A 12,108-nucleotide genomic window follows, 5' to 3' on the forward strand; every position below is an offset into this window, starting at 1 on the left:
CTAAATCAAACTTTGTAACGCCATGCTAATTTATCAAACAAAAATTTAATTGAACAGAATCAACATCACATGAAACAAAAGTCAGAAACTTTAACATATCAATATGTCTCAGAGTTGCAATTCAACAACAAACGGTGTTTTAGTATTGCCAAAGAAGAAAGCAATACACACCACAAAACGTAGCTAAGAACATAAGCAATTCATAAAACCGAATAGACAAGAAATAGAGAATTAAAAAACCAACCACCATTGTATTCAAGTCACCTACAACCATAAGCTTTTAAAGCCATTATCTAATTCCAACTATCTATTTAGAAAACCCCACATTCACATAATCCAACCAGCTTCCCCATTACACTTAAGCACGCTCTCCCCTGATCCTGCGAGCAAGTTGAATGTCTTTCGGCATTATGGTGACACGCTTGGCATGAATGGCGCAGAGGTTAGTGTCCTCAAAGAGACCCACAAGGTAAGCTTCAGCAGCCTCCTGGAGTGCAAGCACAGCATGGCTCTGGAAACGCAGATCAGTCTGCACAACACAACAAAAATATGATAAGCACACGGGTTACTATACAGTAAAAATAAATCAGTAATCTCAGGAACAAGAGATACAACCACATTACCTTGAAATCTTGGGCAATCTCACGAACGAGCCTCTGGAAAGGGAGCTTCCTGATCAGCAACTCAGTACTCTTCTGGTACTTACGGATTTCACTGTTAATCAAAACCAGAAACAAAGAAAAAGAGTTAGGTCAACTAAGATAACAACCAAGCAAAACCCAATCACATTTATGGGAAAACAGAATGCATACCGAAGAGCAACAGTTCCAGGACGGTAACGATGGGGCTTCTTGACTCCTCCAGTGGTTGGGGCAGACTTACGTGCAGCCTGAATTTTTAAAAAAATAACCAATAAGGATAAATCCAGATATGTCTTCATCAAATTACTTATAGATCACATGTGAGAGAGACTAATTCTTATTACCTTTGTTGCAAGCTGCTTCCTAGGGGCCTTTCCTCCAGTAGACTTACGAGCGGTTTGCTTAGTACGAGCCATCTGATCATTATGAAAACAAAATTACGAGCCATAAGTATTTGAACTGCAGTAATGAATCGAATAATCAAGAAAAGCGAAACCCTAATCAACACAAGTGTCGAATGTGAATAAGCTATTTACACCGGTGAAAACAATCAAGAATTACAGAGAAAGCAGAAGATTCCAGCTAAAGAATCAATCTAATACTCAAATCTAGCGAATCGTTTCATCTTTAAACCTAAATCCTAAATCCTAAAGATTCAACGGCGAAGAAACAAGAAAATGTCAAAGAATAGAAACTAATCCCACCTAATTTCATTCGAACTATCGAACGGTAATGAACAAACGAAAGAAACTTTCCGGGAAAATCAAAGACAATCGAAGAATCGTACCTCAGAAACCTCTCTAGCTTCTCCGAATTTTCAAAATTGAGCTGCGATATCGAAAAAGATTAACAATGACTGCTTTCACGCGTGTACGGCTCTTGATATTAATTTATAGGCAACGATGGCAAAAGCAGATTAAATGATCGGACGGTTATTATCGCTCGTCAATGTGTTTCTGATGTTTCCTAATCGTACGGGCTAAAATACCACAACATGTGCTTTCTTGAACGCAATCAACGGTCCAGATATAGCAGTACATGTTTGACGAGGATCGCCAGTGCTACATACTCGATTGCGATTGGTTGAATACGAAACGTCGGGGATCGTGGTAATGAACCGTTCCGATTTAATTTTAGGCCGCCACTTCAAACTAATGGGCTAGTAGATAAGGCCCAAGGCCCATTAATTACGATAATCCGATGGGTGCGTTACCTTAAACTGGTTGCATTTAGTCAACTTTCCGGTTTAGTATTAAACCGATTTGACTCGCTATCTTCTTCTCCCCCTAAACTCTTCCGAGAGAAGAAACCAGATTTTTTTCAGAGATTCAAATCGTCTCCATTCTTCAGGTATAAGGATTCTACGACGAGATCGATCTGTTCGATTCAAATTTTTGTTATATCTGGATTTACCAGTTCGAACAGATCTAAATCGTGATGTTGTTATTTTTCAGATATGGATTGGCAAGGGCAGAAATTGGCGGAGCAGTTAATGCAGATCCTGCTTCTGATCGCCGCCGTTGTGGCTTTCGTTGTTGGTTACGCAACGGCGTCGTTTAGGACGATGATGTTGATCTACGCCGGAGGTGTTGTCCTCACGACTCTGATCACTATACCTAATTGGCCTTGCTTCAATCGTCATCCTCTCAAGTGGTTAGATCCTAGTGAAGCGGAGAAGCATCCGAAACCACAAGTTGTTGCTGTTAGCTCCAAGAAGAAATCCTCTAAAAAGTAGTGTCCTTTTTTTATCTTTATCTTCTCTAGGGGCTTTTGATGATATAAAGACATGTTCTGGTTCGTAAGCTTAATAATAGTCTAAATAAAATAACTTTGATTGATTCTCGTCACTGTGTGTTTTGGAAGAATTTTGAGATATCAATGTGTATTGTAGAGTTGGATCATAAAAGGTGTTAATAACTTTGTGGTTCTTGAGACATTCCTCAGAGTTTCAAGAAGAGAGTTTAAGCGTTAAATGTAGAAAACAGGCAAGGAACACAGTTGGAATTCAAACCTCTGATGCAAGAAAATTCATACGTTTATACCAAAGCCCAAGTGTACATTCATGTCGCTGTACTGATGTATTAATGGTTCAAGATCACAATAACAAAGTGCAATCTGTAACGCTGTTGGTACAAATTTTACCAGTATCAAGAGTTATGTATTCAATCAACCAGTAAACAAAGCATAAGCTAGAGGAGAGTGACGAGAATGAAAATGAGAAGTGCAGCTATAAATGAATACTTGAGAGCAGCGACAAGGATGGCGAAAGAGATGAAGAAAAGCTGAGACAAGACTTGAAGGCTAGCCCAAGTCAACACCCCGGCTAACGCGACAGCCACAAAGTTATCTTGATCCGGGTTCAACAGCTCGCCCCACTTGAAACTGAAACCACCAAACTGGTCTTTCTTGGAACCATTACCATCATCGCTACTAACCGTTCTGCTTCCACCACTAGTAGACTCGTCGCTGCCACCATTTTGAGCATATGTTCTGACCTTTAATGGGGATTTGAAGAAATGGATTCGATGATGGTGCGGAGTTGTATATGAAAAACGAGGCTTTAATGTCAGAGGCACAAAAGCTCTCAATGCTATCATCTTGGATTAGGGCTTTTCAAATCAAGAGGAAACTTTCTGGGATTCACGGAGTTAAATCCATCTGCAGTTGAACAAAAACAGAGGTCAAACATAATTAAAATTGTACAGAACATGTGAATTTACCCAGAAGAAGATCTAAACATATGGCACAAGCGAACGAATAATACCCAGATGAAACAATCGAAATTCAAACGGATTCATCCAAATCTCTGCAAACTCACCTCTATATCTCCATGTTTCCGAACTAGAAGACAGCGCAAAGAAAATTGGAATCGATCGCTACGATTCAATCATATGTTAGCCCCTTCGGCCTCAGTGTTTTAGTATTTGACGGCTAGGATTTAATCTGGTATCTTTCATATTTTGATTAAAGCTTCAATCTTTACTCTTTTAACTCAAATGTTGAAATAGATAATTACGAAAATGCGAAAAAATAATGTCACCACACTTTCTTTTATGCAATGCACAGATATTGTTAAATCTCTCCTCGTACACAAATCAGTAAACAAACCTTAAAGAAGAGACTAATGATTATTACCTTGTTCTAATCTTTTACACAAGGACCAAAACTAAAGAATCATCAAATCAAAATAAATTAAAATCCCCAAATTACAATTCTCTTTTCTTTATACCCTAAAAAAAATACAGACTTCTATATATAAAAAACGAACAAACAACCTAGGCTCATGGGGTTTTCTAACTTTTTATGTGTTGGTGAAGTGGAAAGATTTGGCTACACCCAAGTGATCAGCTAGTCGTCGTACTGAGGACTGCACCGGTTTAGAAACCGGTGAGAGCAGCTCTGGGAGGCTCGGGTGGCATTCAGGTAAATAAGGGTCATCATCCTCTGTGCGGCTCAAGGAAGTGAGTACAGACCGGCAGAATATGAATCTACACAATAAGGAGGCGGCCACATTTAAGAATGAGTCCATGCTTTGTGAGGATTTGATTCAGAAAACATTGAGAAAACACGCACCTGAGAATCAGCCGTCTCAAGAATGGATCGGGCAAGACCTGAGCCCAGACGAGATTCAAGACTTTGGAAGTCAAGAGAATCGTTTCCCACTCTGAGAAGCAAGCAGAAAGTATGCTCTCTGCTTCATCATAAACTTCCTGAAGATTGTAAGCAAAAATGTTAAGGAGGCATGCCGCATAAGTTCATTTACGGTATTTCGCATGTGTACTTACAGGGTCAGGATTTGAGTTTGAGAGACCCAGCATTTGACTGAATGCTTGTAAAGGAGCTGTTAAGAAAAAGGTAAACTGACTTCCGTTTAGTGCGTCCGTATCATCGGTAGATTGGTTCTCGAATGATGGCTTCAGAGGTGAAAGAAGCATGGCAACAGGCTCGCCTCTCTCTGCGCCACTCAAAACCTGGAGAGTTTTTTAATTTTATACCAATCCATCAGCAAATATGGCACAGTGACTTGAGAGAAACTATTAGACTCTCCAGAGAAAATGAGGCTTTAAGTTATGACAAACCTGCCTTGAATGCTCGGCTAGTGTCACTATCAATGATGAAGAAAAGCGGTTTCCGTGTAAAAGGGATTAGATCACCAGGGTAAAGGTTGTTTGAACCTGAACAAAAAAGAGACATTGAATTAGAAAAGTTTGCTCTTTGGAAACATACTAAAATGATATCCCAAAGAAAACGACTTACCAGAACCTCCTCTAGGACCGAACCAGAGATGATCCTCATAATAATCACCAGACATCATTTTTCCATTGCTATGTGGTTCTGACTTGTAACTTTTCTGTTCTTGGGAGGCTCGAGCAAGTAGCTTGCTTTTTGATATTCTGCTTGAACCAATAGAGTTCTCTGGTTGCGCAACATTTTCGCGAGCAGGACCACCTGGATAATTATAACCAATATCATTGATATAACCAAATAAAAATTTACCAACCTTCAAAGTTCCAGTGATAGCATGATAAAAACTAACCTGAAGCTGACAAATATATCAGCATCACGCTCTCTGGAGAGAGCTCATCACAAATCATTGCTAAGACCTGCAGATATATCACGAGTAAAAAGTTAAACATAAGGAATGGACACTCTCCTGTTAAACAAAATGAATGGACATATAAACTCACTGCTAGCAAGTGGGATACTGTGGGACGATAAAGAATTGCTTTCCTAGGATTAGGAGGTAATGATGGATCAGCCATATCAGCAGCCAAGTTCAAATCTATAAGCCCAGAGGTTAAAGTGTGATCAATTACAAAACCATTCTCCTTCGTTTCAACAGGCTTTTTTTGGTAAAATGATCCACTAGGTTCCCATTCTAAACACTGCATCATTCTATACGTATCCAAGGTGACTTCAGCATATTTCACCTGAGAATCCAGCTCCATATTATGATTATGAAGGCAACAGAAATCTAGGTTCCACAAAAAAAAAATTAAAAAAATACTGCTTGTTCACCTCATTACGGTGATAGCTTGCCAAGAGAGCATCACGGAACTTGAACAATTTCTTTGCGTGGAAGCGAGCAAGATACGTTTGAGAAGCTGGATAAGAATCAAGCATTGCACAGTAACGAAGAGGCCTGACATAAGTTAACTCTGTATCAGATTTTATAAACCGAGTGATTTCTTGCACAACCAGCCTCCACTCCTTAAAGTTCGTCTCCTACACGATTAGAATATCCCCAAGTCAGAAGAAACACACAGATTTCGAATAAAAATAGAGACTTTCACCAAACGCATCAGAAGGAGAGATCTAAAATTTACCCTGAAATTAGATTTGGTGTCATCAAGGAGAAGCCTAAGCTTCTCAGCTAAGTGGAAAACCATATCTTTGCGATCGACAATCAAGGAGACAAGCAAAAACCTGGCATAGAAGCGTAGCTCCTTGAATCGAGCACCAAGATCTTTCCCCTGAGCTTCTTCAAAGTACCTCCTCCTAAGAATCGCTTCGTAGAAGACATAAGCCTCAAGAAGAAACCTAGCTTCACTAGTCCTCATGTACTGACTAAAGTAAAGCTGACCAATCCGGCTCGCGATCTCGCCGATTTCCCATCGGTTTAAACCGGACTCGACCAGCTTGGACCGGTACGATTGCTGATAATTCCATAGTTTCATATAAGCTTTGAAAACCTTGTGGAAGTAGTGACTCTGTGCTCTTCCAAACGCCGGGAGATCGCGAACTCTGGCGAATTTCCGGTCAGCGTTCTCCACCAAAGCTCGGAAATTCCTCGATACATCTTCACCCGCCATTTTTCCCTCAGTTCCGGTGATTACCGCCGTCGTTTATCATCGGCTCTGAAGAGAGAGAAGAGAGCGAGAAAAGAGTAATCAATGCCTACGAACGACGGTGGAGAGAGAGAGAGAGAGCGAGATGGTTTTTTATCTCGTTTTTATTTAATTTAATTTTGTGTTTGTCACAATTTATAATTTTATTTTTTATCCTCCTTATTTTATTTTTCCAGCTCTGAGTTTATTTTATTATTTTCATCTTTTAGTTGTTGATCACCTTTCTAAAAGCAGTTGAAGAAAAAAAAAAATTGGGTTTTTGGGATTAATAAATAGTTTAAAATTATTGTCCAGAGTCGTCGTATTGGTACCTATAATTTTGAGAAAAAAAATCAAAAGAGATTCTTTTGTTTCATTATTATGAATATGAAAATGTGTTTTTTTAGCGTAATATTCATTAATAGGATGATCAGTACAATGCAATTATGTGACCGTAAGTATCATTGTTTGTTTGTTTTTTCATATTCAAAATTTGACATTTAGCTAAATGTAAACATTGTTAATTTTACCTGTATTAATAGTATTGTTTATTTATATAATTATATAGGAATAACTAATAAGCATCGTAATTAGGAAAAACGCATGTGAGCACGAACCCACAAAAGAATTTTGCAGAATCATATAATAGTTAATACTAGTAATCTCGTTTTGTGTTGTTCTGTGGTAATCATCGTGAGACGAGCTAGCATCATCTACAAATGTATATTGTTAGCACATGTCCGTAACGTACGTACATTACTTACACGAAACATTGTTTAGTCGCTCCACGAAGAAACTAGCTCACGAAGAAACATTGTATATACGAACTCTAAACATAGAACAACAATTTAAATAAATGCTCGTTTTATATATTTTGTTTGTTAGTTTTGTACATTAAATTATCAGTTTGGTATAAGAAATTAATGATGGCATAGCAATAAGCAACTTGCACATGATTATTTTGTCGACGTACTGTGTGTGTGTGTGTGTGTGTGACGCTGAACCCTTTTTGAATATATGATTCCTTTATAAATTATATAACTATGTTTAATTGTTTATGTGTCAAACCCTAAGGATGATTAGATGATTTGGTAATCGGCAGCAACATATCTCTATAATTATTTTAGAGGAATCCTAGGGAGGGGAAAAGTGTTATAAGACTAAAATTTGTGATGATTTTAAAAGAAACCAAAAAAAGGTAGGTATGTTTTCGTTTGGTTGCTTTCGACTTTTAAAACACAGAAATAAGATTTACAACTATATGTGATTTACTTAGAAAAACAGAGTTGACTTTATCGCTGATTAGTAGTAGTGGGTCTTTTTGCTTTTCGGGTGTTGTTCTAAATTCATCCTAATGGTGTAATGTAATCATCACATCTAGTACCAATATTTTTACTTTAGAGGTGGACCGACGTGACATATCACGTCGCTAATTGCCTCACTGTGTGTATGTGTTGAGGGCATTAGAAATGATAACGAAATCCATCTTTTAGTGCTCTCGAGTTTGATGATATGCAATACTTACTACAACATGATAGCACAAATTATAACCATATTAAGGTGCTATGTTTTATCTCTAACTATAACAATTATTATGTGATTATCGACTCAGATGAGAGAAGCTTTAGGTTGTTGACACAAGAAAAGCAATAAAAACAAATTGAATAAATTGGAAAATGTCATAATACATAATTTGTCTTTACATCTGCAAAATTAAAAGACCAGTGGGTCACATTTCCATTTAACTTATTATAGTAGTAGTTAGATGTTAGTTGTCTGAACTCTAAATTTTTCATTTATTTTATATTCTGGATATTCATATTTTAAATTCGGTCGTATTCTTTGTTTGATTCATACGGAATAAAATAAATATAAAAATAATTATTGTCCATAAAAGTCTAAACTATAGTATCATTTGCTTTCGTAAGATCAAATGGTACGTCGCCCATTTTCTATACATATAGCTAAAAGCTTTATTAGGTGGGAAATTTAATATGCTAGCTACAAAATGTACCTCTCAATTTTGGTCATCTTTTAGTTTTAAATATCTTTATCACATGAATACATTCCTTTGGACTAGAAAACAAACATAAACTCCAAACAAAATATATATAAATAAAAAATTAGAAAGGTAAAAATTATAAATAAAAGATGTTGTCTTATACTATGTTGGAACGTTCAACATCACCGTCGCACGAATAACCGAGAGAATAATAAAAGCTTAATAGTGTATGTTTGTTTCTTATGAATATTCGATAACCTCAGCTCGATTGACTGACTTAGTCGCAGACGGCCACCAGCACAGCACCCATATGACCAATTTTATCTGAATCTTTGTGACAACTAAAGAAACAATCTAAATGAGTTTTCCAAGAAAAGATGGGGCAAAAAAACATAAGAGCAAAAGGAGAGAATGTGTGACTCCCAAATCAGTGAATGGAACCTATTTAGTGTCAAAGTAGACGAAAAAACAAGAAAAGGCAAAAAAGAAAGAAGTAAAGATTTGTTCTTTAAGAAAAGAAGAGTCTTTTTTATTGTCAACAGATTTGTTTGTGTGTGTGTGTTGAGCACAAAAGGGGGATTGTGAAAGCTTTTTGCATTACCAGATAAAAAGAAGAAGGTACTTAGTGGATGAAGGTACTTAGTGATGAAGAGAAGAGAAGAAAAAAAAATAACACTGTGAAGGAAAAAAGTAATAATGTGCTTGCCTTTCCTTTTTTAAAAAAAAATCATATTGGGTCTTTCTTTGAGCCGAACGGCCTTTGTAATAAAAAAATAATAATAATTGGGCCGTTTGACAACAACAAAAAACAAATTGGGCCGCTTAATTAAATGTCAAACATATAACATGTCCATTCTGATAGTATAACATAAAATTGGGCCGGTTTGTGTTTTTTTTCTTTTCTTTTTGGGTAAATTTTTGTTTTTTAAAACAAATGACGCCGAATAATTTGACTTTTAAGTCCACCATTGCTGACTTATGCTATTGTTTAGGAGCTACGACCACTGGTTAGATGACGCGTGTCATACTCTTTATAACGAGACAAAAGTTGAGGAAAAGCGTAGTGGCTCTCTCTCTCTCTCTCGTTAAGCCGGCGCGAGCCGTATACGAGCTGTCTCCGGTTTTCGTAATCGTATTCGAATCTTTATCGCTGTGTTAACATTTGTCTATATTGTTAAATATTTAATCGCACTAGTGGTGATTTGTTTACTGCTGACCTGATTAATTTGTAAAATCTCTTTTTTCTTCTACGAAAAAAATTTAAAGAAATCAATGATGATGCACCAAAATGATCACTAACTAATTTAGATGTTATTATAATTGGTACTTCTTTTTGGAATTTTAGTTTTTATATATTAGATTCGAGTCATTCGACCTTCCCCGAGTATAGCTTGGTTAAGGTTATTCATTAATTAATATTATGTAGTCATGTAATGAGAGTGTGATTTATAATGCTTAACTGTGATTTATATCCATGTCCGGTCCTAATACTTTAAGAAGCCTAACAATAGTTAAGATGTGTTTCTAGTTTCAAAGTTTCCATCGTTTAGTTATAAACCAATAGTACGCAACAAATCTCTTTTTCCCTATGTTAGAGCAACTCCATTGGTATGTTTAATGGGAAGCTTAAAACATTGCCTATATTTATTGCATTATATTTAATGCAAATCAAGCACTTTTCATAAGTTTTGTTGTCTAAATTAATTCTTTAAACAAAAGCTAAAGGCCACTTATGAATTTATTTTTAAAAAATTAATGCAAAAAAATGAATAAGCACCCTCCAATGGTTAGAAGGTCTTACAAAGCTAATATTTTTTCTTAAATTTTGCTATAACAATCAAAAAATTTATTTATTTATTTTTAGATGATCTGATGATCACATCAACTAATTAAATATTACCAAATTTAGAGAGTATTATAAGAATTTTCAGAATTAAAGACTTGAGAGGGACCTTTCTAGATGACCCACACACCTTGTAATTTATTTATAGTGACAAATTATTTTCACTGTTTAAAACTTTAAACCCATTTGTGTTATTAATAAGAATAATTTCGTTTTTCATTAATAATATTTAAATTTAAAATAAATATATGGCTTTTCAGCCTTTCACCATCAAAGCACATACTGTATAAAATATTTGAATGTTATACAAGGGTTCCCCGGGATACACGGGAGTGTTGAAGAACATATAAACCTATCCGGATTAAATTAGTAAAAGAAGGCGATATATATGCTTTTAATATAGCAATAGATTCTATCATTCTAATCAAAACATGACTTCGATTATATTCTCGAAATAAAATAGAAATCGACTGTCTTTATACGCAATACCAAAAAAAAAAAAAAAAGGAAGAAGAATAATAATCTATGGTTTAAAAGAGACAAGAAAAAGTCTTTGTAGCAACACTACATAACATGATTAACTTCTCTTTATTTTTGCTAATTTGTAGCAAACAATATCCACGATTATACTACACAAAGTAGAAGAAAATGTTTACACATTAAATAATGATTTAAAAACAACAAAAAGGCATTCATAATAATGAGTTCAAAGTATACAAAATTGGATGTTTTTTTCATAGTTATTGCGTGTAAAAAAAGAGTACTAAAAACGAAGGATTTGCAACAAAAAAAAAAAAGATTGTAAGAAACCAATGTGATATTTGCCAAGAGAATGTGAAGCACATAACACAAATGTTCGCCGCCCGGAATCAAATGGAATAATAAAAAACTTGACTGCTAGTAAATTAGTACAACCAGGTTCTATAATAATAAATTGAAAGCATATCGACGTACACTAATTAATCGAAAACAAATGCGCAAAGCCCATAATGTTTAATGTACCATATGAGTTTTCAGAGGTGTAAACATCACTAAACCACAACCAAATCTAATCTAAAAAAACCCTTTGTAATTGTACCGACCGGTGAACCAAACCGGAGTCACCCATCTTTAGTAGTGCTACGTGTCGAGACATAAGTAGTTAGATAAAGCAGCGAAATAGACGGCTGTGAGAGGTGAGACGTCGCGAATCGGACGGCTAAGTAATAGAGAAATACTGTACACGTGTCTTTCTATCTCCCTTCAGCGAATAAATAATAAAATGAGTATATTATTTGTTTTATTTAGTAATATATTTTCCGGCGATAGTGACAAAATGATGAGAACGACATCTTCTTTCCTGTTTGGCCCCACAAGCACATGGGTAGGCAGGTCCCACTTGTTTCGTATAAAGGCTATTACAATTTTTTTATTACAACTAAATGTTAAATTTACATTTTCTCCAGTCCCGTTTTTTTTTGTCTTGGTATGAATTGTCATACCTTTTTTTTTTTTTTTGGGGCAAAAATTGTCATAACTGTTCTATGGTGGTGCTTTGCACATATTAAGATTATAGAAACCTTATTTGTCAAATGAATTTGAATTGTTTTAACGTTACAATTTGATCAAAGATTTATAGCCTAAAACATTGAATACACACATATATATAGTGGTATATAAAAAATAAATAGTGTAAAGTTAGGGGGTCAAATATTAAAAAACAGTAGTCTGTGACATAATCGTTGATTTTTTGAATGCCTCAAATTCGTATTCACACCCCCGATCCGTGACAATGGTAAAAAAAAAGCTTCTGTT

The 12,108-nt window shown here is 35.7% G+C and overlaps 4 protein-coding genes across 6 annotated transcripts; 1 reads left to right on the top strand and 3 right to left on the bottom strand.

The window, feature by feature from the left end:
* Positions 1 to 70: 70 nt before the first annotated feature.
* On the bottom strand, positions 71 to 1,529 carry LOC17880447 (histone H3.3). The gene is made up of 5 exons (XM_006284665.2): positions 1,429 to 1,529; positions 986 to 1,057; positions 813 to 889; positions 624 to 714; positions 71 to 529 (listed from the first exon to the last, which is right to left on the bottom strand). Exons 2-5 carry the CDS (start codon positions 1,055 to 1,057, stop codon positions 359 to 361), a joined length of 411 nt encoding a protein of 136 aa, XP_006284727.1. The 5' UTR covers positions 1,429 to 1,529; the 3' UTR covers positions 71 to 358.
* A 362-nt stretch (positions 1,530 to 1,891) lies between these two features.
* On the top strand, positions 1,892 to 2,488 carry LOC17877576 (probable signal peptidase complex subunit 1). Its single transcript, XM_006284781.2, has 2 exons — positions 1,892 to 1,991; positions 2,096 to 2,488. The coding sequence occupies exon 2, from the start codon at positions 2,098 to 2,100 to the stop codon at positions 2,374 to 2,376; it is 279 nt and encodes a 92-aa protein (XP_006284843.1). The 5' UTR covers positions 1,892 to 1,991; positions 2,096 to 2,097; the 3' UTR covers positions 2,377 to 2,488.
* Positions 2,489 to 2,658: 170 nt separating this feature from the next.
* LOC17880318 lies at positions 2,659 to 3,568 on the bottom strand. Of its 2 annotated transcripts, none has more exons than XM_006284668.2 (2): positions 3,460 to 3,568; positions 2,659 to 3,299 (listed from the first exon to the last, which is right to left on the bottom strand). In XM_006284668.2, the coding sequence occupies exon 2, from the start codon at positions 3,236 to 3,238 to the stop codon at positions 2,831 to 2,833; it is 408 nt and encodes a 135-aa protein (XP_006284730.1). In that variant the 5' UTR covers positions 3,239 to 3,299; positions 3,460 to 3,568; the 3' UTR covers positions 2,659 to 2,830. The 2 variants fall into 2 exon arrangements, with proteins under 2 accessions (XP_006284730.1, XP_023633992.1); XM_023778224.1 differs by having other exon boundaries at positions 3,406 to 3,493.
* A 100-nt stretch (positions 3,569 to 3,668) lies between these two features.
* On the bottom strand, positions 3,669 to 6,576 carry LOC17879213 (protein SCAI). Of its 2 annotated transcripts, XM_006283313.2 has the most exons (9): positions 5,969 to 6,573; positions 5,661 to 5,867; positions 5,330 to 5,572; positions 5,179 to 5,245; positions 4,899 to 5,090; positions 4,725 to 4,816; positions 4,427 to 4,612; positions 4,215 to 4,351; positions 3,669 to 4,129 (listed from the first exon to the last, which is right to left on the bottom strand). In XM_006283313.2, exons 1-9 carry the CDS (start codon positions 6,452 to 6,454, stop codon positions 3,943 to 3,945), a joined length of 1,797 nt encoding a protein of 598 aa, XP_006283375.1. In that variant the 5' UTR covers positions 6,455 to 6,573; the 3' UTR covers positions 3,669 to 3,942. The 2 variants fall into 2 exon arrangements, with proteins under 2 accessions (XP_006283375.1, XP_023633991.1); XM_023778223.1 differs by lacking the exons at positions 3,669 to 4,129; positions 4,215 to 4,351 and having other exon boundaries at positions 4,433 to 4,612; positions 4,721 to 4,816; positions 5,969 to 6,576.
* Positions 6,577 to 12,108: the final 5,532 nt, after the last annotated feature.

This window comes from Capsella rubella, unplaced genomic scaffold (assembly GCF_000375325.1).
Source record: "Capsella rubella cultivar Monte Gargano unplaced genomic scaffold, Caprub1_0 scaffold_7, whole genome shotgun sequence".
Taxonomy (NCBI): domain Eukaryota; kingdom Viridiplantae; phylum Streptophyta; class Magnoliopsida; order Brassicales; family Brassicaceae; genus Capsella; species Capsella rubella.